Raw genomic sequence first — 23,707 nt, 5'->3', positions numbered from 1 at the left:
AGATTGTGAGGCAAGCGCGCGTGTCCATCCGCACGGGACGCGTCCTGTCCCTCTCCCGCCGAGAGCTCAGGTACCTGACCTGACCTGACCTCACCGTCCTGTCCGCCCTGTCCGTCCGTCCGTCCCTACCAAACACTTCCGTCCTGTCGCAGGATGGCGGCAGCACAGGCAGAGCACGCCTTGGGGTCGCCGTCGCCGCCGCCACCGCCGAGTCAAGGCACGAAGAGGTCGCACCATCAGTCGGAGCAGCACCAGAACGACAACGACAACGACAACGACAATGCGAATGCGTCGAGTGACAGTGACGATGACCTGGGTCCCGCCCTGCCGTCGGCGGAAGCACCCAGGAAGAAGCGGCGACGACTGCCATATGAGAGGCAGCATGTCGCCGCTCTGCCCTCCGCCACCCGTTACGCCCGGTCGCTGATGCACCGCGACCAACTCTCCGCCTGCACCTTCACCCCGCACACCGACTTCCTCGTTACCACCTCCGTCGACGGCTATGTCAAGTTCTGGAAGAAGACGTCCGGCGCCATTGAGTTTGTCAAGGAGTACAAGGCCCATGACGGCGACATCAAGAGTGTCACCGTGAGCGCCGACGGGCGGAGCTATGCCACTGCGGGACTCGACAACACCATCAAAATCTTCGATGTGGCCACTTTTGATCTGCTGGCCATGCTGGAGCCACGAAAACCGCCCAAGGCCATCTGCTTCGTGCATGGCCACGGCACTTCGTTTCCCCTGCTCGCCGTGTCGAACGAGGCCGATGGTGGCATCAATATCTACGATGGCCGAGGCGAGAATCCCGATCCCATGCACACCATTGCCTCCCTCCACCGACACTCCGTGCATATCATGACGTACAATAACGCGTACGACTGTGTCTTGTCCGCTGATGAAAGTGGTATGCTCGAGTACTGGCAGCCCTCGGCTCCTTTCGGAAAACCGAGTAATGTGTGGGATATGAAGAGCGCTACCAACCTGTTTGACTTCAAAAAAGCAAAGGCCGTTCCGTCCTCAATCTCGATATCCCCGTCGGGGGAACAATTTGCCACATTCTCATTTCCAGACCGCAAGGTCCGCATCTTCCACTTTGCCACCGGCAAGCTGCATCGCACGTACGATGAAAGCATAGCTACTATCAACGACATGCAGCAAGCGGGAACTTTGAGCGCGACCCCGCTAGATGCCATCGAGTTCGGTCGCCGAATGGCTGTAGAGCGAGAGCTCGACCATCCTGCACTTCGATCACGATTCAACGTCATCTTTGATGAAAGTGGCCATTTCATTCTCTACGGTAGCATCCTGGGCACCAAGGTCATCAATACCTTCTCGAATCGTCTCGTCAAGCTCTACGGCCGTGACGAACCCTTTCGCCCTCTCCATCTCGCCCTCTATCAAGGCCAGCCCGACAAGAAAGCCTTCACGACGGTCCAAATGGCTGCGTCCGAAAATCCCCTCCTTGCAGAGGCAGCTGCACGAGACGCCATGCTGGTCGCGACAGGATCGGGCAAAGTCCGCTTCTACATGTTCACAAACGATGACGGTGTATCCAAATCGGATCGAGACATCCACAACGAGAAACCTCGCACGATAGGCACGAACAAGAAGAAGGAGGAGGCGGAGCGCGAGGCCAATATGGGCACCACTGCCACCATCCACACGACCATGGGCGACATCAGCATCCGCATGTTTCCTCAGCACGCACCCAAAGCCGTGGAAAACTTCACTACGCATTCCAAGAACAACTATTACAATGGCATCATCTTCCATCGCGTGATTCGCAAGTTCATGATACAGACGGGCGACCCGTTAGGTGACGGCACAGGCGGGGAATCCATTTGGGGGAAAGAATTCGAAGATGAGTTTACGCCGGAACTGAGGCATGACAAGCCGTACATGGTCAGTATGGCGAATGCAGGGCCCAAGACGAATGCGTCGCAGTTCTTCATCACGACCGAGAGGGCGCCGTGGTTGGATGATAAACACACCATTTTTGGGAGGGTGGTCAAGGGCATGGATGTAGTGCATATGATTGAGAATGTCAAGGTATGGAAAGAGAAGCCAGTGGACGATATCAAGATCGTGAATATCAGTGTAGAGTGACTACTTTCCATCAAAGCCTTCTATCATCCTACATGCCAGGCAGCTGTCGAAGAAGATCGATTGATCTCGACAACACCACGACTGTATGTACTAATGCATCAAACCATAGATCTTTCGCTACTGGAACACACCCAAGTACCAACAATGGACGAACTCTTTCTCACACGAAGCGACCTCCCTGCCCGCTACACTTTTTTGACTCCTCGTTGGACAGCTCTGGCGCATGTAAGCTATAACGAAATTGATCAAATCACTTAGGCAAGGCCAGAAATAGACCCCGGATGCATACGGAAGGACACTGGGATTGGCATCGAGCAGGCAGGCAACTCAACATATCTTGCTGAGGAGATTGTTGGCGGGTTCAGCCGGCATGATAAACGGGTAGCGATGATTCTGGTGAGTACCTCTTTCTGTAGTGCTAAGTGTATGGTATGTATGCCTCATAGAATGGTCAATGTAGTACACTGCTACAGTATTGGTTGACATGCAAGCGACGGCATTGCAGGGCCCATTCTATGCCAGCCAATACAAGGATCTGTGTAGTGACGAGTGCGCAAAGGCAGAGATGTGATGAATAGTAGGTACCTGAGGTGTGCAAAAGTCGATTCGTTCTTGGCATCATCTGCTGACCCGTTGGTACATCTTTAGGTTAGCTTGTCCCCCCGAAGTCGAGATGGTGGAAAGTGAGGACACAGTACCGCCCATTGTCTCGCTCCAACGTATAGGTATGACATGTAGCTAGTGCCACTGGCTGCAATGTTCTTCATCGACATCTACTGCGAATACCAAGACCAATTCTACGCCAAGCAAAAACCACTTCCTCCGGCATGCCACACAACCCATCCACGCCCGCCATGGGTTATTCTCAAGCATCGATGTCCGACAACGCGCCTACTCCCAAACTGCCAGCCATCAGGATCACGCATGCAAAGATCGTCGAGCAGAGAATGCGGGATGATCCATTTTGGGGAATGCCGCGAAAGCCGCAACAAGACTACATCTGGAGTGCAGAAGACATCAAGGCCCACAGCGACAACAATGCATGGATCCGGAGCTTACGAAGCAACATCTGTTGCGCTCATCTCGCTCCCCGTGTCGCTTGCGCCTGCACCACCTGCGAGGCGGAGGAGGAGAAGTTGCATCAGATGCAGGCACAATTCTGGGCGGATCTGAAGCACTGAAATTAGTGAATGGTGGTGGAGACGATGTAGTCAGTCAGCAGTTACAGAATGCAGATAGCACAGGGCATGCATGATGAATCTTGTCTGCGAATGAATTTCCCCGTTCGTGGCTAGCAGCTGTCGTCGACCCTTGGAGAAAGGGTATGAGCCTCAGGTTCTCATATGTGGGCGTCATATTGTTACCGTGGTTCGGCTCTGATATACTTTGTTTAGATGTGTTTGTGTGTGCGTGTGGAGCGAGCCAGTCCTGTGTGTAAGGGGTCAAGCGCAGGGCTCCGCTGCGAACCATAGACCGATCACAAAATGAGGACCGCATCAATGCTCCGGACCACTTTTGGCATCGATGAGAGAAAGAAAGAGATACGGAAGGCGCAAAACATCACGTTCCAGGCGGCCAGCTACCAAGATCATGTCGCCGTTCATTCTTATATATTGGTCATATGCAGTTCACTCTTCTTTTTTTCCCTTTTTGTTCCAGACTACCTCTTGTACGCCAGAAATCATTGTATCGCTTTCGACGCAGCTACTGTTATCGGATATCAGCAGAAAACTGTCTTCAATCTCTCACGTCTCGGCGCCTACAACAACAGCAACAACAACGGCTTCAATCGCTAGCACTATCTTAGCCGTCATCTTACATCCCGCCGCCCTCCTCCCGAAAGGATCACTCGTTCCTTTCTCCTTCCTCCACTTCGTGCTCAGCACATCCCGTCATCGCCCGTGCAACTTGGGCCCAAATGGTGGTAGCCACCCGTAACGACGTCCCATCCGAGGAGTGCCCCATCTGCTTCGAACCGCTGCTCATCAGCTGCGCGATTCGTACTCCCTGCGGACACCGCTTCTGTCGAAGATGCCTCGACCAGTGGTGGGATCGATCATCCCTCTGCCCGCTCTGTCGCCAACCACTGTTCCAATTCCCGCCGGCTCATGCGTATCTCCGCTATGTGAGCCAGGTCCGTGCACAGCTTTCGCACGATCCCGAGATCTTCATCTGCTTCACGGATATCGTGGCCACGTACAAGCGTGGCGAGATTACCAGACAGAGCGTGCGCCATCGCATTGGCACACTGTTTGCAGAGTTTCCCCTGCTCATTCAAGGATTCAATGAGTTGATGCCTGCTCATGTACAGATCTGATGATGATGATGGTGGTGGTGGAAGAAAGTCTGCAAGATGTCCTTGGAAAGTGCATGAGTAAACTCCGTCTTGGACCCCGAGAGTACCCGGGGTACATACTCGAGCATATGGAAGAGGGAAACTTACCGTGCGATGGACTTGAGACATCCCGGGAGCAAGCCGACGTCATGCTGGATTCTTTCATCTGTTACACAACCACCAGACGATGTCCTTGTGGAAGCAAAAAAAAAAAGTGCAGATGTCGGGACATATAGGGCAAGCTTGGAAAGGAGAGAAAGGGGAAGGGGGCCGACCGGTTTCATGTTCAAGGCGCGCGCAAGATATGGAGAGCCTGGTGAGATTTCTTTGGCGCAGAGGGAGATACATTTTGAGTAGCTGGTAGCTATCGCAAATTCAGAATGACCGCACTACTGAGCGGTAAAGTCACCGTCACTCTCCCGTTTCTCACAGCCACGTGCTCATCACACGTGACATTTTGCAACCGCACCGGTCTGCCACTGTCCAGCTCCGCCGCATAGCTGAAGCCATCGAATGTCACTCCGGTGATGGCATCGCTTCCATTGGCACTCAAGCGCTGCAGCGAAGCCTGACGGTATCCGCGGGGAAGCTGAAAGGTGTACGACTCGGTCGGGCGAGCGGCGCTATCGCTCGTCGCATTCCACGCTCGCAGATTGAGGAGAGCAATCTTGGACAATCTGCCTCGTGTGTACAGCGCGAAAGCGGATTGATCCGAGCCAGGCAGACCCAGATCCGCGATTTGTGGACGATGCTTCGTGCTGAGATCTCCTAGAAAGGCAGCCGCGGCGATGTTGCCATAATAGGGCGCTTTCGTTCCTTTGGTCGTGTTCCTCGTCTCCACGGGCTGCCAGGCTTGGTAGCGATAGTTGGTGCCTTGATGCACATGCCATCGTCCAATGCCATTCGCCACCAGAGTGAGAGCATAGTCGAAGCCCCAGAGTGCAGCACCGAAGGAGTTGGAGACGCCGCCAATGCCTTGTCGAGCCAAAGAATTGCCTTCGCCCAGGATGAAGGCGGCGTTTTGGGGCCGAAGAGTCTCATTGGAGATGGCTTGAATCGATGCGGAGACGGCTAACAGCTCGCTGACCGCCCTCTTGTTGTTGGTGTGGTTCATGAGTGTTCCTTGCAGTGAGAGACCCGCATCACCACGAGCGGCGATATACCTACGGTAACCGCTGTCAGCGACGAATCACGACATTGCGCTGCATATTCGGGGAACAGGAGGGGGGGAGGGGGACTCACTTGTGTTGAGAAATCATGCTGATGGACTCTTCGCTATTGTAGCCGGCGGAGAAGACTTTGGGGGCGCTGAAATTGCTCAAAGCTGGATTACCCGCAAGCGATGGGCCCCAGAACCTTGGATGCTGGTGCTGGGCCAGATCGGGACATGAGGTTTGCATGTGACGGCGCATCCTTTGTGATAATGCGAGCCATTCTGCCACATACTGTGCTTCCGTATATCCCGTCTGACGAGGAGGAGTCGGATTCAAAGCTTTGACGGCGTAAAAGTCGGGTTCGTTTCCGAGCTCCCAGGCATACAGCTTGTCTCGTAGGGTACGGCAGGCATAGTACACGGAGTCGAGCACAGCCTGCTGGTGTTCGGGAGCTGTCGCGGCCAAGTTGAAGCCGTGACTGAACAGTACTCCCGGCCAGGTCAGGTAGGACTCGAAGAAGGCGGGGCCGATGGTCTGGTTGGCAGGATAATCGGGATTCGAGGCGGAGAACTGCTGCTCCACAGCTTGCTTTTGGGAAGAGTTGAAGATGGTGAGGTCTTGGGTGTTCCCGCCGACGCGAACCAAGGGTTTGCGTCCGGCATAATGGGCGATGTTTTCCAGCAGGGTGTCCGAGTAGGTGTTGGGGTGGGAGAGATTGCCAGCGTAGTCGACAAAGGACGAGAACTCGATGGAGTAGGAGAGGAATTGGTCCAAGGGCGTATTTGCATGCAGCGGCGGGGCCGAAGGGATGGTGGTGATGATATCGGTTGATCGAGCGAGTACAGCCATGAGAGTCATGGGGGACAATGCGGGGAGGAGCTTCATGCTGTCGTCGTCGTCGTCGTCTTCGGAAGGGAAGGTTGTCGTGAGCTCAGCATATACCTCTCTACCGCCCACACTCTCACTTCTCCAACAGTCGGTGCTGGATTTCTTCTCCCACAATGATGGACACTCATGATCCCTTTAATAGTCTCGCTGTCATCGGATCTGGTTCTGGTTGGAGGCCGGAAATAGACAGGTCCGCCGAGGCCAAAGCCAAGGAAGGGAAGGCGTTGGTTCATGATTGTGTGTACATTAGCTATACTCGGCTGACCTGCAGTGGGCGGTGGTAGTAAGGGATCAGCCATGTCCGTCGGCCAATAGTCGATTGATATTGATTGCGTCGTGGTCAGGGCGTGGTGGTAGACGACACTGCCTGAGGCTACATCTCCTACTACCCCATCTTTTCGTGCACCCGACCAAGCACGGATGGTTGTGGAGTGCATGAAGAGAAGGGGCGGAAAGGTGGGCAGAAGGCGGGGTTGTCACCCAAATCCAGGATACCTTTACATGTACCTTTTCTTCGTCTTCTTCTGCTGCTGCTGCTGCTGCTGCTGCTGCTTCATCATCTTCACCTCCATGTCAGATGTATCGAGATCTACCCGATGGAAGCGATGCGGTAGACATGTGCAGCGTTGCCGAGGTGTATACCATTTCCATCCATCATTGCCTTGGTACCTTATCAATGTATTGAATTCCGACGTAGGTGGGCTTGATCCTCTTGGCCATGGCGTTGCGGCTGATCTCGTCGGCGACACGTTCCATGGACGACTACAAGCGAGGGTGGGCATGGTCCCGCTGGATGTAGAAAGTCGCCGACAGTGGGACATTTCTTGTGTAGATATCGGGAGGGGTGAAGTCTGAATTAGTTCAAGCTGAAGCCCTGATGGTAGCACTAAAGGGTCAGGTAGGGATCAGACATTTCCGTCTGCAGGCATCAATAATTAGATTTATCTGTCTGCTGATGCCCGCCACGCCTCTTCCTTTTCTTCTTCCTCTTGTTTTCCCGACCTCATGTCATGTATATACTGTATGATGCTGCTCCGAATGATGCCCCCATCACCATCTTCCATGCTACAGAATCAATCTTCGCTACATGTAGGTACTCTACAATACCTACCTGTACGCTGACAAGACCAAAGCAGGATAATGACGCCCTCTGAAGACATCTCCATACTCCAGACAGCCAATGAGGCTCCTACTTGATGCATGCACCACAATACTGTATACGCAGGTACAGTAGAGTAGGTAGATGATGGGCTGCTTCATCTTCTACACGTGGTGTAATAAGCTTTCTGGCGCGCATTCCACGCATCTCATGCAGGAATGTCCGTGTTGCCGCGAGGGATGTCCCACTCACCAAAAATCACAGTCAGAATCAAAGAAGGGGAGGATGTTCACATCTGGACAAGTGTAAGTAAGGTGTACGGTAGGAAGTAGGAAGTAGGAAGTACGGGCAGTTACGAGACCCCTGCGAATACTCCCCCTTCTCTTCCCTATCTTCTTCATGGACATGCGACAACCGTTTACCAGGCCCAAACTTTGCGACGTCGTCCACCTCCTACTACCACCACTGGACCGTCCCTTACCTCCTACGTCCACAGCGTCCCTTCTTCATTGGAGACGGCCCAGATCTTGCCGCGTGCGCTAATCTTGCGTCTCCCATGATTCCCCCGAGCAGATCCCCCCCTATCACCACATACACACACAACCTTGAAGGTACACACGCACACAAGCCAGACACTCGACATCATCATTAGGTATTATTATGGAACAGTTTGCGATCAAGCGTCCGGTCCGATGGATCCCCATGGGAGCTGCTCTGTCGGTCGGCCTGGTGTTGTTGCTGTTCATGTATCACGGTACGTGCATGTGTGCACTCTCCCGTTTGGGAATATTGCTGACTGTTCATTCGCAGGATCAATAACCACTTCGATCCCTTTCGCGACACATAATCGCTACGACAACTCCAGGCCTCAGATCCCATTGCGATTGCTCCCGCTTGGCGACAGCACCACCAAAGGGGGCATGTTCGATGGCGAAAACAGCTATCGTCCTGCTCTGCGAAATCTGTTGATTGGTTCTGGTAGGTACCTGACCTATTCTGTGCGTCTCGTCATGTCTGGCTCCCATATTCATTGACCCTTGCACCACAGGTCGCACAGTCGATTACATTGGCAACTTGACCAATGGCGACCATCTAGATAACAAACACGAAGGGCACGGCGGAGCTCTCATCAGCGAGATTCAGGCTTTCATTGCCGAAGACGAGATCCTGCTGCAGCATCCCAATTTGGTATTGCTCCATGCAGGAACCAATGACATGAACAGCGTCTTCGGCTTGGCCCCGCAGGAGCCCTACGAGGAAGGTCCTGCGCGATTAGAGTCTCTGGTCGATGCGGTCCTGTGTGAATGTCCCGATGCAGTCGTAGTCGTGTCCAAAATCATCCGTAACACGTCATGGCAGACGAGAGTGGACGCGTTCAATGCGGCCATCGATGACATTGCGGTGCGACGACAGGCCAAGGGTTATAAAGTGTGGGTGGCCGATCACTCGGCAATTGGAGGGTGAGTTCCCTTCTCCTTCTCCTTCTGGTACACGTAGAGGCTGTCACCGGATATTCTTACTGACGGCCAGACAGATCAGACCTGATCTCAGATGGTGTGCATCCTTCTGTTCTCGGCTACGAGAAGATGGCGCTGGCATGGTTCCAGGCGATACAAGAATTTCCATCAGATTGGGTACAACCTGCGAGAGCACCAAGCCTGGAACCTGCCCCGGAATGCCGCGCGAGGAGTCGTTCATGATACCAGCGCAAAATTTGTAGTTCTCTAAATGTATTTGTACGCCATCATACATGCATTCCATGGCTGACCTGTCCACGAAGCATGATTCGCTCTCTCCAACCTACATACCTAGGTACCTGTACCTTACCTCCGTACACGCTACTTTCACCGGAGCAAAACCGGCTAGTCTTGACTGGAAACAACATATACATGTCACAGAGGCAGAGCTGCAGCGAGGGAAAGGGCTCAATCATGCATTATCTGTCGGCCTCTGAGCACATCGGTATAGGTGTAGTAGGTACCTACATGTAGCTTGTTGAAGGTTCAAGTGGCAGGTTGGCGGGAAGCCTTTGCACAGTTGTGTAGAATATGATTATGCGGATAAACCGTTTCACCGTTCACCGAGACAGCCAACGCGTGCACAGCGTCATCGGTGTGCCTAGAACCTTGAATGAATGTTTGGTCCGAGTCGAGCATCTCCTCTCGCCCATCCTTATACTTCCTCCTCCTCCCACCACCTCCGCCATCACCGCCACGACGACGACGAAGCTGTGTGACTGATATGCACCGCGATGGACGACTCCTACCCCTACTTCACCCAAGGGAAAGACGGCGGTGACCACGACCATGATCCCTGGGGGGACCTGGTGGGCGCCACAAATCCTCGCGACACCACCATTCAGATTGTGCTCTCGCTGCTGCTGGGCATTGGCGCCTTTCTCGCCTTTTGCTTCCTGCGACCGCGATGGAAAGATCTCTATGCCGCGCGGAAACGGACGAAGAATGCGGCCGTGTCGCTGCCCGAACTGCCCGACACCACGTTTGGTTGGATCATGCCCTTGTGGAGGATCACGGATCAGCAGGTCCTGGCCAGTGCTGGTCTGGACGCATACGTCTTCTTGACCTTCTTCAAGATGGCCATGAAGTTCCTGCTGGTCACCCTGCTGTTCTCGCTCATCGTCATCAAGCCCGTCCACGATGCCTATCCGGACGATGACGATGACGACGATCCGAGAGGAAACGGGACGCACTCCAATCACACGGACGTACTCGTCAGGATGGGCTTAAAGCGATCGATGAATCTTTTAGAAGGGAACGGGACTGGTGGTGGTGGCAACTGGACTGTGCCTTTCTTCCCTGATAACCTAGAGACAGACTACCTCTGGATGTACGTCGTCTTTGCCTACCTCTTCTCCACCATTTTGATCTATCTGGTCATTGCAACGACCAGACAGGTAATCGAGGTGCGCCAGGAGTTTCTGGGAACACAGGCTACAATCACCGACCGGACGATCCGGCTGTCGGGCATACCCAACGAGCTGCAGGATGAAGAAAGAATCAAGGAGTTCATCGAGAACCTAGAGATTGGTCATGTGGAGAGGGTATTGCTATGCAGGAATTGGAAGGAGCTGGACGACGCGATGGCGAAGAGAATGGATTTGTTGAGACGACTGGAAGAGGCGTGGACAATACATCTAGGCCATCAAAGACTCCAGCGAGATCTCGAGACTCTGCCCATCGCACAGGCGCCAGACCAGGAGGGCAATACTGATGATGACGCTGGTGAGAATGGAAATCTGATCGGTACTGGCGGAAGTGTTATACGGCCATTTAAGAGGCCACGGCCCATGGCAACCATCCGGTATGGACGTTTTGGACTGCGCAGGAAGCAGGTGGATGCCATTGACTACTACACGGAACGGCTTCGTGAAGCCGATGAAAACGTGCGGCGGCTCCGTAAGCAGGAATTTGCGCCGACCCCTCTAGCCTTTGTCACCATGGACTCGGTGGCATCCTGTCAGATGGCGATACAGGCGGTGCTGGACCCGTCACCTCTGCATCTCATTGCAAACCAGAGTCCAGAGCCAGTGGACGTAATCTGGCAAAACACCTACATATCACGCAGAGGACGCGTGGCGCGGAACTGGACCATCACAGCATTGATCGTCTTCTTGACCGTCTTCTGGTCTGTGCTGTTCATCCCCATTGCCGCTCTGCTCAACGTCGAAACGATTGGCAAAGTCGTTCCGGGGCTGGCAGAAGTGTTGAAAGATCATAAGAATATACGCTCACTTGTCAACACGCAATTACCGACCGCCATCACGTCCTTATTCATGGTGCTGGTGCCATACCTATACTACTACCTATCCTGGTGCCAAGGTCAGATCTCCAAGGGCGACATCGAGCTTTCTGCCATCTCGAAGAACTTCTTCTTCACCTTCTTCAACTTCTTCATTGTCTTCACCGTCCTGGGCACGGCGTCCAAGTTCTATGAAGTCTTTGCCAAGTTCGGCGATGCGATTCGAGACATTCAGAAAGTCGCCTGGACCATGGCGTACTCGCTGGGCAGATTGCTGAACTTCTATGTCAACTTCATTATCCTGCAGGGCGTCGGCCTCTTCCCATTCCGCATGCTGGAGATTGGCAGTGTGTCGCTCTATCCCATTATGCTCATGGGCGCAAAGACCCCTCGAGACTACGCAGAGCTGGTGCAGCCACCCGTGTTCAGCTATGGCTTTTACCTACCGAACGCCTTGCTCATCTTCATCATCTGCATGGTGTATTCCGTGCTTCGATCGTCATGGCAAGTCCTGCTCGCGGGCTTCCTCTACTTCGCGCTTGGCCACTATTGCTACAAGTACCAGCTGCTGTACGCCATGGACCACCGCCAGCAAACTTCTGGACGAGCGTGGACCATTATCTGCGAGCGCATTTTCATCGGCATGATTCTGTTCCAGCTGACCACAGCCGGACAGCTCATCCTCAAAGGCGCCCTCGCACGCAGTGTCATGATGGCTCCCCTTTTGGTCGCCACAATATGGATCATGGTGGTCTACGGCAAGACCTACAAACCACTCATGAAGTTTATCGCATTGTCAGCAGTGAGACGGAACGAGCACTACGAGCACTATACTGATGTACAAAGTAACACGCCCGAATACGCAGCCAGCTTGAACAGCACGAATCTTGCGCCGGAAACGAATATATGGGCCGGCGGAGAGGGCAGAAATGACATGGAGAGCGGTGGTGTGACCCTTGCTGTGCGTACCGACGAAGAAGGCGCGAGGAGAGAGCGAAATCTACCTTTTGTCAATCCGAGTCTGGTAGCACCGCTGGACGCTGCGTGGATCGCGGATAAGCCGACGAGCACGCAGGCCAGGCTGGTCGACACTGGAAGTGATGATGGTGGGGACGAGGAGGAGCACGATGGCCGTGACGGTGTCGTCTGAGATTGATCTAAAGTGGAAGGCGATTTCTTTTACTGGACATGAGAGCGCACGATACCCTATATGCATTGTTTGCTTTTGTGCTGCTGCCTTTTGAGCGTAGATCAAGTATAGAGAATGTGTAATGGTATACTGTACAGCTGCAGGACCCTATCCATCTATACATCAACCGAAGCGATGGATCTCGATACCGAATTGTGATGGTGTTGGTGGTGGTGAGCCGGATGTACCGTGATTGCCGCGAGTGCCAGCCAGCCATCACCAGCTCGAACAGCCATTGTTGTGTGCCTCCTAGGAAGCGTCACCAACTGATGGATGGTACACTACATTGACGCGACAAGAACCCACTCCTCACCATGTCTGCAGCAGAGGAAGCAGAGAGCTCTACGAATGTAGCAGGAATTGTGCTACCTCCACTTACACGAAGTAGGGTAGGGGCTGCCTTGAGTGAGTACAACAATTTACTAACATTAAAAATCTATCAGGAATTCACAAGTTCCAGGGAATAACGTGCGGCATCGCTAATAACTAGCCGCTATGGCTGGCCACCTGCATCATGTCTGGGGTTTTTGCGGGGATAGCATACTTTTATACTCCTCCCATACCAGCTGCATTCGTCCTTTACCGTAATAGTGAAGGTTTTGGTTAGAGGGGCCTGCCACAATACTGCCAATGAAGCTATTGGATGCCTATAATTTCGGTCACATGCATCGCCCATGGCGTCGTCCTGGGAGGAGGAGGTGGTGCTGGTGGTACTTCTGAAAGTTATTCCCGCATGGCAGAAGCGGTTTGACCAGCATAAGGTCAGTCCAGAGCCCCCATACGATTCGAAGTAAGCTGCCTCATACCAATAAATCGTTCTCTCCCACCTCCTGCTCGCTGAGCTGCCTCAACTCTGCAAATGGTCGACCACGAGAAGGACCAGGTCCTATCGCACAACGAGTACCACCAAGATGACAAGTCCAGCGATGTCGAGAAATCTCCTCCAGAACGCTTTCAGCATGGCAAGGAGGCCGACGACATTCCGTGGACGGCGAAACGTATGATCGCAGTGCTATCGCTGTGCACGATCTATGTCGGCTCGCAGATCATCCTGTACTTCACCAGCTCGGCCCTCACATCCATTTCCCAGAGTCTGGGCACTACCATTGGCAATTGGATGCTCACAGCCAACACTCTGGCCGTGGCCGCCATCTGTCCCTTTGTGGGATACATTACGGATCTGATGGGCCGCCGCAGCATTGCTTTGCTGGGCACCCTTCTCCTGCTCATCGCATGCACACTGCAAGCGACGGCACATTCCCTGGCCCAGGCCATCGCTGCTCAGGCAATTGGTGGCATGGGAGCTGGTATGGCCGAACTGGTGGCTCTTGCTGGGTCAGTCCCTGTGTTATGGCTCGCTGTACACATATACGTATATATATATATATATATATATATCATCTGCTGACAATCGTGTACAGAGTCGCAGAGATCACGCCCGTCCGGTGGAGAGGCGTCACTCTCGCCCTGGTCACCTTCTCGATCGTGCCGTTCATGCCACAACTCCTCTACACCATTCTCATCGTGCGAAGCTCTACCTGGCGATACTGCTTCCTGCTATGTGCCTTGTGGTAAGTGCCAACCGATATGGACACGGCCCGCTGGCTAGCATCCACTGAGATGACCGACGATGACAACTCACTCTCTCGCAGGAATCTGATCGGCATGATTGGATTGATCTTCTGCTACCATCCTCCACCACGGCCAAACGCCGAGGGACTCACCAAGATGGAAATCGTCAAGCGTATTGACTGGCTAGGCGCCTTCCTATCCATCGTCGGCATCACCCTCTTCCTCGTCGGCCTCCAGGCGGGTGGGTACCAATACCCATGGACTTCGGGGAAAGCCCTTGGCCCCTTGATCGTTGGCGGTTTGATCACCTTTGTCGCATTCCCGCTATGGGAAGTGTACGGTCGGCATCCTTTTCCCATGGTTCCTCCCAAGATTTTCAAGGGACAGCGAGTCGTCGCTCTCGCATATGTCGTAGTTTTCGTTGCTGGTCTGGAGTTCTACTCCATACTTGGCTTCTTCCCGCTCGTCCTACAGTATGTCTACAACACCGATGCCATCACAACCGGCGTGAGAGGCCTGTGCTATCCTTGCGCCATTCTCGGAGGGGCTTGCCTGTTATCTTTCTCAATGAGTTATACCAGAGGACACGTCAGACTCATGTTCTTCTCGATGGCCGCAGTCATGACAGCCTTCACAGGCGCACTGGCCCTTTCGACCCCGGATAATCCAGGCTACACCATCACCATGGCTACCTTTGCTGCTTTCGGTAACGGAGCTCTCGTCGTCCCAGCTTTGACTCTGGCATTCTATGCTGCTCCCGACGAGTTCGTGGGCACTGTCGGCGCTCTATCGCTCTCGGTCCGCTTCATTGGAGGATCCATTGGCACGTCCATCTTCTTCAACATTTTCTTCACCAAATTCAGCGAATTCTTGCCTCGAAATGTGGCGGGAGCAGCCATGAGCGCTGGAGTGTCCGATCCTACGATTCTCAAGGCACTGGTCGTAGCCTATGCTTCTCAGGTACCTGGCGCAGCATCGGTGGTGCAAGGTGTGACTGCGACCACTGTTGCGGCCACTCAATACGCCAGTCAGATGGCTTACGCGGAAGCACTCAAGTATGTCTGGTACGCCACCATTCCGTTCGGCGTCGTGAGCTGCATCTGCTGCGCATTCTTGCCGAATATCAGACAGTTTATGACGAGCAAAGTCGCTGTCGATATCCATTGATGACTTGGGTGGAAAGTTGGCAGAGATTCATCGTGCTGTGTGTATAGTAGTCGCAGTCTGAGAATGAATACCTATCATTATGTCAATTGTGCCAAGAGATCGACTCGACGATGACTTGGACTAGTCTATGTTTTTACTTACTTGGTCTTGACTTGATAATGTTCTCAACTGCAAATCATCCTACTGGTAATTCTTAATGAGCCACTCCGCCTACGAAAAAAAAATGTGCTGTCACACCAAGCCAGTCTAGTAACTTGATCCATCTTGCCGTGCACCACCAGAGCTCCACGCAACCGCATCGTGTCAGACAGCCAAAAGACATACAAAAAAAATATGGACGACTACACTCTCCAGCAAGAGCTCGAAGCACTAGCAGGCAACGCGTACAATCCAGATCTTCCCGGTGAAAAGCACACACATGAGCCCATGAGCGCCACCATGTCTCGCTGGCAGAAGCTGTTCCATATCTCCGCAGACGAAGCTGTAGACCGCATCATGGATCATCGCAACAACCTCACCCGAACCCGCATCTCCGACGATCACTGGGATGCTATCCGCTACGAGCAAGAATCCCACGGATATGATCGCGAAGCGTATGAATACGAGCTTGAGCTACAGAAGAAGCGAGCAGTCCTACCCAGTCTTCTACCCAGTACCGAAAGTGACGCCGATAGTGGCATGACCTACCTGGTCGAGCTTACCGGACTCCTCGATTCTGCGGAGAAAGTTCGTGTCGCTGCCCAGCTGGAGAAGAACCCGGGGGTAGTCAGTGGCCGGAGTGAAGAGTCTGGGAGATCAGTGTCGCTTTGCTGTGTGGACAGCGCAGCCAAAACCGCCATTGTGCTATGGGCTAGTACCGAGGGCAGAGGATACGAACCGACGATTCTGATCGATCCACGATCTTTGAGATGATGTCCCAAATTGGGTTCTTTTTTCTGAGCCTTCACCAAAAAGTGCAAGTGGCAGTTCTTGCAGCAATGTTGCCTTAGGGTTGCCCGAAACACGTGGGACGACAGCGACGACTAGTTTTGCAATGATCCCCATACACAGGTCGACGACAGACCTATTCAAGTAAGCTTCGGTGAAGTTCTGAAGCTATCGATAAATACTATTGAGGATATCTAGAAGATGTCCATGTTCTGAAACATGTTTACTACCTTGTGCAAACCGACCTAGGCCTACCAGCTGACCGTACAGACTGATCGAACCACGACGTGTGTACTTATGGAGTGTCCGCATTCGTTCGAGGAAGAGAGATAATACTACGGATAATGTATATCCTATATTGAACACAGCAAACGAGATACATCAGAATGACAATGAAATATCGCTCTATTACGATGCTTCCGATTCCCGAAGCATAATAGTGTACTTTTTGTACGTGAATGGACCAGGTTACAGTGGAAGTGCAGTTCCTGCAGACTTCGATCGCAAGGTAGAGTACCTGTTACTATATAATAGTAGCAAGAATGCATGTCCTTCCTCTACAGAGAGAACGAAGGATCATGAAGCCCTTTCTTGACGCACATGGAGCCGTTCCCTGCCAAAATCATCACTTTTAGTCATAACGTCATACTGCTGAGCTCTGCTCATTCGCATACCTCCTAGTGGAGCACTGTAGTATACATACCTGCGAGGCGAATGAAGGCCTTTACGCCCAGAGGTTGCAAGTCTTGTTGTGGTCACTCAATTCCAGCGAAATGCACAGCTCAGACCAAGCGCATATGCATTCGCACCTCAGACACGACGGGAGCCCCGGGGGATGTCGCCACTGAAAGCAGAACACGAGAGGTTGTTACATTTGTATTGTCATGATTTGTCAAGTGCTATACTCTTCTCTCAATGATCGACTTGTGCCAATTGCGCAAGGCTGCCTACTCCAAGAAGAGCGCTGTGAGTAAGCTGCTTTCGCCTGCAGCAGTACCGAGGACGAGCAACCCTTGTTGGAGCCAGAACTGTAGGTAGCCCTCGCGACGTAATGACACACTTGTTACATTACTCGAGCAAACCCAATGACAACAACCTGAACCGCGAGGACAAGTCTGTCAACGTCATAACAACATGTCGTGAAAAAATCGAGCACCATCTTCAACAGCCCACTGGCTCGCGTAGACGTCGCTCGCTTCGATGACCACAGTCCTGCTGCATTCACAATCGTGTGCTCAGCGAGGTCATGCGACCTACAGGAGTCTGCAGTGCTAGAATGCGCATGGGCATTTATAGCGATCGACTCTGTACCTACAGTATGTAGTACGCCTGCGGCCAGTGCAGCACGGAATTATACCTGCATGTGCGCTCTGTTCAGTAGTGCTTTCACAAAAGTCCCTGGAATTCAGAAACGACACCAGGAATGAGCTCGGCAAATAGCGCCGGACACCACCGAACTTACGTGCAGCACCATAGTGCAAAGTGCAAAGTCGGTCATTAGACTTGTGATGGAACGAAGTCTACCTCCGTAGCGAATGTTTCGCAGAAAGCCGCAGAACACGGAGACGTCGGTGGTTACCTCCTACCACCTAGCGCAGTCCCTTAGTCGGCCAGACGTGGCGGCCGTCGTAATGTCTTGACACTTCCGGCGCCGCCACGGCCCTCCCCTTTGGACGAATTCGGGACCTCGTATGTCCTGATGCCGATATAGCGGTCGGATGATAAATGGAGTGAGCGGGAAAATGGCGCAATTCGGCCATGTCGCGTGGCACCTCACGTGGCCTTAGTGTGGCTGAAATAGCAGATTCCAAACAAGACCAACAAGCAGCATGATGAGTTTGTTCTAGACCTGGTTCAGGTCTCGATGGGAGGGATTCTGGGCGATGGTGCCACTGCGTGTGACTGTTGGTGGCACGGTACGTTGTAGGTTATTGTGAGAAGCGTGGCATGGCTCGATGCGATGTGATCTAAACATCTGTTAGCACTGCCCATTCGATGGCTATCTTCTACGCTCTCTCTCCCGTTCGCGATCGCGCTCTCGTCGATCTCGTTCATGGTGTCTCTCCCGGCCGCTGGAGTCGTGATCTCTATGTCTTCGCGAATCTCGATCATAGTCCTCATCCCGCTCACGTCTTCGATGTTGTTCCCTCTCTTTACGTCGACGATACTCTGCCTCGCTGTCAGGGTCATCCTTGCGTCGGGATTTCTCACGCTCACGTCGGTCCTCCTTGCCGTGTGTGCGCTCTCTCGAGTGGTCCCGCCGTCGGTCTCGCGATGCATGATGCTCGCCGTCTCTAGGCTTGCGGTCCCTCTCTCTTTTCTCAAATTCCATCTCGTACTTTCGGCGCTCCTCATCCTGCTTCTTCTTCTCAAGCTCCTCCTCCGTATATGTTTTGCCAGTCTTCTTGTCCCGGATCAGAACGGGGTTGTAAATCTTTGCATCTTTGCCTCGCGATGCCTTACCCCAAGCACCCAGTTCCTGCGCCATGGCCGCGTTTTCCTTTGCCCCAATACCGAGTAAGGCTGCTCTTCTCTCCGGCAATTTCCCAGTATCTTTGGCCAATCGCTTGCCTTTTTGACTTCCAATGCCTTCGCCATCTTTCCAGCCCATGCCTCGTAGCAACGCTGCTCCGAATTGCTCTACAGGCACACGCGCATAGTCGTCCAAAGTAGCCATGTCGGGTGCAGAGGCAACATCGTGCTCGAAAGCATCGCCCTCTGTCATGGGTGCGTTGTTACCTTCGATAATCAAGGTCTTGTCTGTGGTAGTCTTTCCAAGCAGCGCGTCCATGGCCAGTTCGTCGTCCGTTTTTGACTTTGCTGCTTCCATCTTCTCCTCGGTGTTCCGGCTGATACTATCATCATTGGTAGAGATGTTGCCAGTTCCCGACATCACCTCATCTTCTGCATTGCCTCTCTTGTTGTTGTAAGTGTTCAGTCCAAATTTAGGCTTACTCGCCTCCACCTTCGCCTCGACATCTCTCATGCGGGCATCGAGGTCTGCACGACTACCGTCCTGGTTCCCAGGAAGTCCGCTTTTTTGTCGCTTGCGCTGACTTGCCTTGTCGCGCCAGTCGCGGTTGGCTTGAGGCGCAATCAGCAGTGGAGCATTCTTCTCCTCCTCTTTGCTCGCATTCACGGCGCCACCAGCTGTACTATCGAAATGCGAAACTGCCTGAGCCTTGTCCATTGTGGCGCCATCGTCGTCCTCATCGTGCAGCGCTGTACGAGGTCGCTTGACGCCGTGTGTCAGCTGTGGCAGCTTTCGCGCCCCGCCGAGCGACAGCGAGATCTTGTTGCCGCTCATGTTGCCGCCGCAGTTGCTGTTGTTGCTGTTGTGGTGCGTCTGTCTGATTGCGACAACAATACTTCACTTCGTCCGTCAAGTTCAACAGAGCGATGGCCTGATGGGACGTCCCGGGGCTAGGCCATTTTAAGCCAGCTCCAACGACTGGATGACATAGGCGAGGTCTTTCCTTCTAGCAGATTTTTTCCTGCATTGCTTTCCATCGATTCTATTTCACAACACCACGTCCATTCCCACTCCCTCCACCACCATCACCACCACCACTCCCACCAGAATCTCCACCGCGACCATCACCACTAGCCAAAGGCGAGGAACATAATACCAGTCACTCGACGTAATTACCCACGAACAAGCACCACCAACGGCCAAAGCGATCACTTCGATGACAACTCGAAACCGATGCTTGGCTTGTCTCCATCCTGGACGATGCTATCTTCTCGCATCGCAAACAATCAAGTGCGATGAAGTCCGATCTTCTGCCATTCACCTCACGCCCTTCTGCGTGCGTGGTCAGCCTGGTTGCTGGTAGCCTTGCGTCGTGTCAGACGCTTCCGTGTTCCATCTGTTAACGGCCATATTCTGACTCAGCCTCGCGTTCGATCAAGTTGCGAAACTCTGCCCTTCTTGGCTGTCAGCAATATGCGGATCATGCTATTGCATAAGGCGAACTCCCACACGGCAGTCTCTCAAGAGCCTTACCCTAAGGCTGCATGCTCGACCCGCGTCCGCATGCGCGCTGTCACAGTCTTCGCTCGTCCAAAAAAACCATATCTTACGCTCGTAGACGCGGCAATTTTGACCGCGCTTATCCGCACAGGCATATCCTGGATCAAGAGCGCATACCATGAGCGCTTGGCACCAAACTCGCCTGTTCAACCTAGTAGTCGAAATGAACCACAGACGGGCATATGCTAATAGGAGCCCCAGGCACTTATGGGATATACAGTAGATGCTAATCCTCCGCTTCTACATTTTGAGTGCTCACGCCCAGGCATACGATGCTCGGATGGGCTCGCGAAGACATGCTCCTACTGGTAGACGAGTTGACTTTATTAGGGACAGAGAGAGAGCATGGGAAACTTGTAAAACGTGCTTACCCCCATTCTGAATCCTAGGACCTTTCTAAGAAATCCGGGACAACCATACGAAAGAGCCCAACGCAACATGGCCATGAACTACATGCCTTTCACATTAATGGCAGTACTAGGCTGAATAAGTGCAACGCTCCCCCGCGATACACCGGACCATGTCCTTCGTCATTCCACGGTGATGACCTGTCAACTGGCCTAGCCCAGACCTGCCTGGCGGGAGAGCCATCCACCCATACAGACGCTGGTCATGACGTGCTTGCGTAGTATATCAGGACCTACCAGTATGGTCCCTGGGACCAGGTTGACGCTTGATGAGTCCAACCTGGAACTCAACTGTGCGATCCCGCCAGTCGACAGAAAGCTCCACGACTTTTGTCCCTATGAAAACCAAAAGAACGTTGAACTTAGCAGTCGTAGCTCTAGATGTCCAGTGAAGCTGATGGCTAGTAACAGACATGAGCGAATATGGCGAAGCCGTTGTTATATCAGAAAATGCAGAGTGCTTGATGATTGGTCCATCCAAGGCCGACGGATTTTGGGCAATGCACGAAGATTGTACACTCGTTGGGATTGTGCATTGATTTTGGGTGAGTGGCCAATCGTCCACGATTGACATATCCGCAATTCCCTGCCGCGCGCCGATTACGCCTGGGTCCGCCGTCCGCGAGCCGTCGGGCGATGGGAGTCGCTGACATGGAACTATTTCCCGCACACAAATCTACTGATTACTTGCAAGGGGAGTAGACTACATTGCCCCTAGTTTGGAGTACAGCAGACTCAACAGTCAACTGGTTGACATTGACAACCAGAAATATAGTGGCTGGCTTGTTGAAGGATGTCGCTCTTGCTAGCAAGGAACTGCCTACTTGACCTATCGGGATGGCCTGCTCGTTTGAGAGCTTCAGGATGATGCCATCATCTCGTGAGAGTTGATTGATTGTTGGGAGACCCAAGGGCATCGCAACGGTTCCGCCCGACTTTGTTCACAGAGTAATAATAGCGACACCTCGGCTAGCTACTGAATACAGATATCCACTATTGTTAGGTTAGCCAACGCCCAACGTTCAATACCTGGAGAAATTACTCACAGGGTCGCTGATGAGCTCTTCTGGATCATACAGGAGCAATGCGAGCAAGTCAAACCATATCAAACATTACATACGCATGTGACAATACAGTCTCATCGCTACTTCGCCGGCCGATATGTTCTGCGGGCAAATTTCAGCAAGAGGTTCCACCTGAAAGTCTGACACCAAGACGGCCGGTGCAAATCCTTGCGCTTCATCAAGTCAGCTATGCATCAGTCAACTAGCATAACCTGTAGCATGTCCATAGACTGCATCTGGTATAGCGGACAACAACTCTGCCTGCCCTGTCGGTGCTATCGAGGATGGGCATTGAGGTACTTGCCACGTGCTGCACGGCATCTCTTTGCACTTGTGCTAAAAAACTTCCAAGCACTTGACATTGCGCAGCACAAGGGAAATGGCGAATGGAATTGCTCGACAAGGCCGCCAGAAGTGACGCACCCCATGTGCACTGCAGACTTCACGTCGTGCCCAATATCACAGAAACACGAAATGTCGTCACAATTCGCATCCCACCAAAATCTTCGTGATTGCCACGATCTTTGTATGGCCAACGATGGAATTGATGACGCTCGTAAGAGAACGTGTTGCTGGTAGGAGGTAGTTGGCTTTCTCGACGCCGCAGAACATGGACGCTGCCAAAGCCGGAAGTCCAGACGAGCAGATGCGGTTGAGCGGCATGTCTGATCAAGCACGCCACATTATGATGTGGCAGATGAGGATTACGAAACTCTCCAGATATTTGGTCTGGTACAACGATATACCTCTCCCTCTGGCAGATGCTCTGCACGCGTGAGGGCTGGAACCTTGGCTACTGCGACTGGCTACCTTGTGCATTCTCGTCAGCTTCAACACGGTGGTAACAGATCGATCGAGAATGCATGGCGCGGCGGATGGGCTTGAAGCCTTCTCAGTAGTGGTATGCCTGCTGCAAGTATGACCATAGGTACGCACGGGAGAGAGCCAAGGCGCAGTATGCATTAGGAAGGAGGAAGGCTCTGATCCGCAGGGAAGAAGTTCGTAATGCGAGGGTTGCTGCTGTGATGAATGGCTTCTCGTATGGGGTGATTGTTGCATGAGGTGTCACTACAGTATTTTGGCCCAACGAGGCATGCTGTCATGAAATTGACCACATGAAATTGACCACTTCTGTGGACCACATTCGAGCCGTCATCCGCCCCAAGGTCAAGCAGCAACCTGTGGAGTGCGAGCACCAGCAAGACACTAGCCTGTGCCGCGAAGTTGGCTCGCGGGTCTGATGCTGATCCCGTAGCGGCGCCATCAGACAGACAATACGCGATGGACCCGGAAATTCCAGTTGGTTCCACCGAGCTCATCGGCACGGCATATCCTTCTTTCGGATGGTGGAAAGAAGAGGACTGATGATCATGATGGCGATCGTGATGCTGCAGTAGCATCAGCTACGAGCACGATCAATATTGTCCATATTGCAGGTGGGCGTCTCTGGTAGCGGTATGAACAGTGCAGAGAGCAGGCGAAATTGTAGCGAGATGATAGAATGTTACTCGACTGCACTTGCACGAGCACGCGCGCTTTCACCATACGAAGCCGGTGGTTAGCATGTTCGCGAGGTTTGGCTGTAGTTCGGCAGGTGGACTTTCATGGTCCCATGTCAAGTATTCCTTGCTGCTGATCGCCCAGGCCTGCTGGCACTGCCCTGCCTGGCAGGTCGGGGAATCGGGGACTCTTGAGTTCCCAACAGCTCGCTCCGGCCTCCCACAGCACCCACAGCTCCCACAGGTCCAACAGCTACCTGGTACCTTAGCTTTGCAGCGGTGATGAGGGAGCCGCCATTGCGGGCAAAGGCAATTGTCATGTCCGCCTCTGCTCTCCACCTCCTCGAGCCGTGGAGATGGAAGAGAGAGAGACTGTACCTAGAAAGAGAGTGTGTGTTTGATGAGAGAGGTGGAGTGGAGAGGCAAGCGAAGCGCAAGCTTTCGAATTGTAGGTTTGTCGTTCCTGTGCCGCGGCACCATGGCTTGAGCCGTGAGCCACCATCCCCGG

At 53.1% G+C, this 23,707-nt stretch overlaps 11 protein-coding genes across 11 annotated transcripts; 8 read left to right on the top strand and 3 right to left on the bottom strand.

The window, feature by feature from the left end:
* The first annotated feature begins 109 nt into the window (after positions 1 to 109).
* Positions 110 to 3,220, top strand: SEPMUDRAFT_151206 (peptidyl-prolyl cis-trans isomerase). The gene is made up of 3 exons (XM_016906671.1): positions 110 to 2,502; positions 2,612 to 2,683; positions 2,755 to 3,220. The coding sequence occupies exon 1, from the start codon at positions 154 to 156 to the stop codon at positions 2,104 to 2,106; it is 1,953 nt and encodes a 650-aa protein (XP_016758331.1). The 5' UTR covers positions 110 to 153; the 3' UTR covers positions 2,107 to 2,502; positions 2,612 to 2,683; positions 2,755 to 3,220.
* Positions 2,251 to 3,287, top strand: SEPMUDRAFT_158350 (uncharacterized protein; the record flags this gene model as incomplete). Its single annotated transcript, XM_016907787.1, is given in 5 exon segments — positions 2,251 to 2,331; positions 2,365 to 2,502; positions 2,567 to 2,655; positions 2,755 to 2,825; positions 2,845 to 3,287. 5 exon segments carry the CDS (start codon positions 2,251 to 2,253, stop codon positions 3,285 to 3,287), a joined length of 822 nt encoding a protein of 273 aa, XP_016758330.1.
* A 737-nt stretch (positions 3,288 to 4,024) lies between these two features.
* SEPMUDRAFT_119925 (uncharacterized protein) lies at positions 4,025 to 4,423 on the top strand (the record flags this gene model as incomplete). Its single annotated transcript, XM_016901557.1, has 1 exon — positions 4,025 to 4,423. One exon carries the CDS (start codon positions 4,025 to 4,027, stop codon positions 4,421 to 4,423), a length of 399 nt encoding a protein of 132 aa, XP_016758329.1.
* A 388-nt stretch (positions 4,424 to 4,811) lies between these two features.
* SEPMUDRAFT_91359 (glycoside hydrolase family 79 protein) lies at positions 4,812 to 6,504 on the bottom strand (the record flags this gene model as incomplete). Its single annotated transcript, XM_016910553.1, has 2 exons — positions 5,684 to 6,504; positions 4,812 to 5,604 (listed from the first exon to the last, which is right to left on the bottom strand). Coding segments are annotated over exons 1-2 (1,590 nt in total), but the record flags the coding sequence as incomplete, so codon positions are not given.
* A 1,780-nt stretch (positions 6,505 to 8,284) lies between these two features.
* On the top strand, positions 8,285 to 9,282 carry SEPMUDRAFT_119923 (carbohydrate esterase family 3 protein; the record flags this gene model as incomplete). Its single annotated transcript, XM_016901556.1, has 4 exons — positions 8,285 to 8,336; positions 8,393 to 8,560; positions 8,631 to 9,042; positions 9,117 to 9,282. 4 exons carry the CDS (start codon positions 8,285 to 8,287, stop codon positions 9,280 to 9,282), a joined length of 798 nt encoding a protein of 265 aa, XP_016758327.1.
* Positions 9,283 to 9,802: 520 nt separating this feature from the next.
* On the top strand, positions 9,803 to 12,631 carry SEPMUDRAFT_151203 (DUF221-domain-containing protein). Its single transcript, XM_016906670.1, has one exon. The coding sequence runs from the start codon at positions 9,834 to 9,836 to the stop codon at positions 12,489 to 12,491; it is 2,658 nt and encodes an 885-aa protein (XP_016758326.1). The 5' UTR covers positions 9,803 to 9,833; the 3' UTR covers positions 12,492 to 12,631.
* A 573-nt stretch (positions 12,632 to 13,204) lies between these two features.
* On the top strand, positions 13,205 to 15,269 carry SEPMUDRAFT_165856 (MFS general substrate transporter; the record flags this gene model as incomplete). The annotated part of the gene is made up of 4 exons (XM_016908192.1): positions 13,205 to 13,291; positions 13,498 to 13,865; positions 13,952 to 14,101; positions 14,183 to 15,269. The coding sequence occupies 4 exons, from the start codon at positions 13,205 to 13,207 to the stop codon at positions 15,267 to 15,269; spliced, it is 1,692 nt and encodes a 563-aa protein (XP_016758325.1).
* Positions 15,270 to 15,602: 333 nt separating this feature from the next.
* SEPMUDRAFT_119920 (uncharacterized protein) lies at positions 15,603 to 16,181 on the top strand (the record flags this gene model as incomplete). Its single annotated transcript, XM_016901555.1, has 1 exon — positions 15,603 to 16,181. One exon carries the CDS (start codon positions 15,603 to 15,605, stop codon positions 16,179 to 16,181), a length of 579 nt encoding a protein of 192 aa, XP_016758324.1.
* Positions 16,182 to 17,077: 896 nt separating this feature from the next.
* SEPMUDRAFT_151202 (uncharacterized protein) lies at positions 17,078 to 19,541 on the bottom strand. Its single transcript, XM_016906669.1, has 2 exons — positions 17,659 to 19,541; positions 17,078 to 17,553 (listed from the first exon to the last, which is right to left on the bottom strand). The coding sequence occupies exon 1, from the start codon at positions 19,501 to 19,503 to the stop codon at positions 18,196 to 18,198; it is 1,308 nt and encodes a 435-aa protein (XP_016758323.1). The 5' UTR covers positions 19,504 to 19,541; the 3' UTR covers positions 17,078 to 17,553; positions 17,659 to 18,195.
* A 1,109-nt stretch (positions 19,542 to 20,650) lies between these two features.
* Positions 20,651 to 21,756, bottom strand: SEPMUDRAFT_127854 (uncharacterized protein). Its single transcript, XM_016902175.1, has 2 exons — positions 21,714 to 21,756; positions 20,651 to 21,637 (listed from the first exon to the last, which is right to left on the bottom strand). The coding sequence occupies exon 2, from the start codon at positions 21,208 to 21,210 to the stop codon at positions 20,863 to 20,865; it is 348 nt and encodes a 115-aa protein (XP_016758322.1). The 5' UTR covers positions 21,211 to 21,637; positions 21,714 to 21,756; the 3' UTR covers positions 20,651 to 20,862.
* A 554-nt stretch (positions 21,757 to 22,310) lies between these two features.
* On the top strand, positions 22,311 to 22,941 carry SEPMUDRAFT_119918 (uncharacterized protein; the record flags this gene model as incomplete). Its single annotated transcript, XM_016901554.1, has 3 exons — positions 22,311 to 22,474; positions 22,597 to 22,628; positions 22,775 to 22,941. 3 exons carry the CDS (start codon positions 22,311 to 22,313, stop codon positions 22,939 to 22,941), a joined length of 363 nt encoding a protein of 120 aa, XP_016758321.1.
* Between the last annotated feature and the right edge of the window lie 766 nt (positions 22,942 to 23,707).

The sequence above is a fragment of the Sphaerulina musiva genome (genome assembly GCF_000320565.1).
Source record: "Sphaerulina musiva SO2202 unplaced genomic scaffold SEPMUscaffold_9, whole genome shotgun sequence".
Lineage (NCBI taxonomy): Eukaryota > Fungi > Ascomycota > Dothideomycetes > Mycosphaerellales > Mycosphaerellaceae > Sphaerulina > Sphaerulina musiva.
The sequence above is the reverse complement of the archived record's forward strand: the minus strand, read 5'-3'. Positions and strand labels throughout refer to the sequence as shown.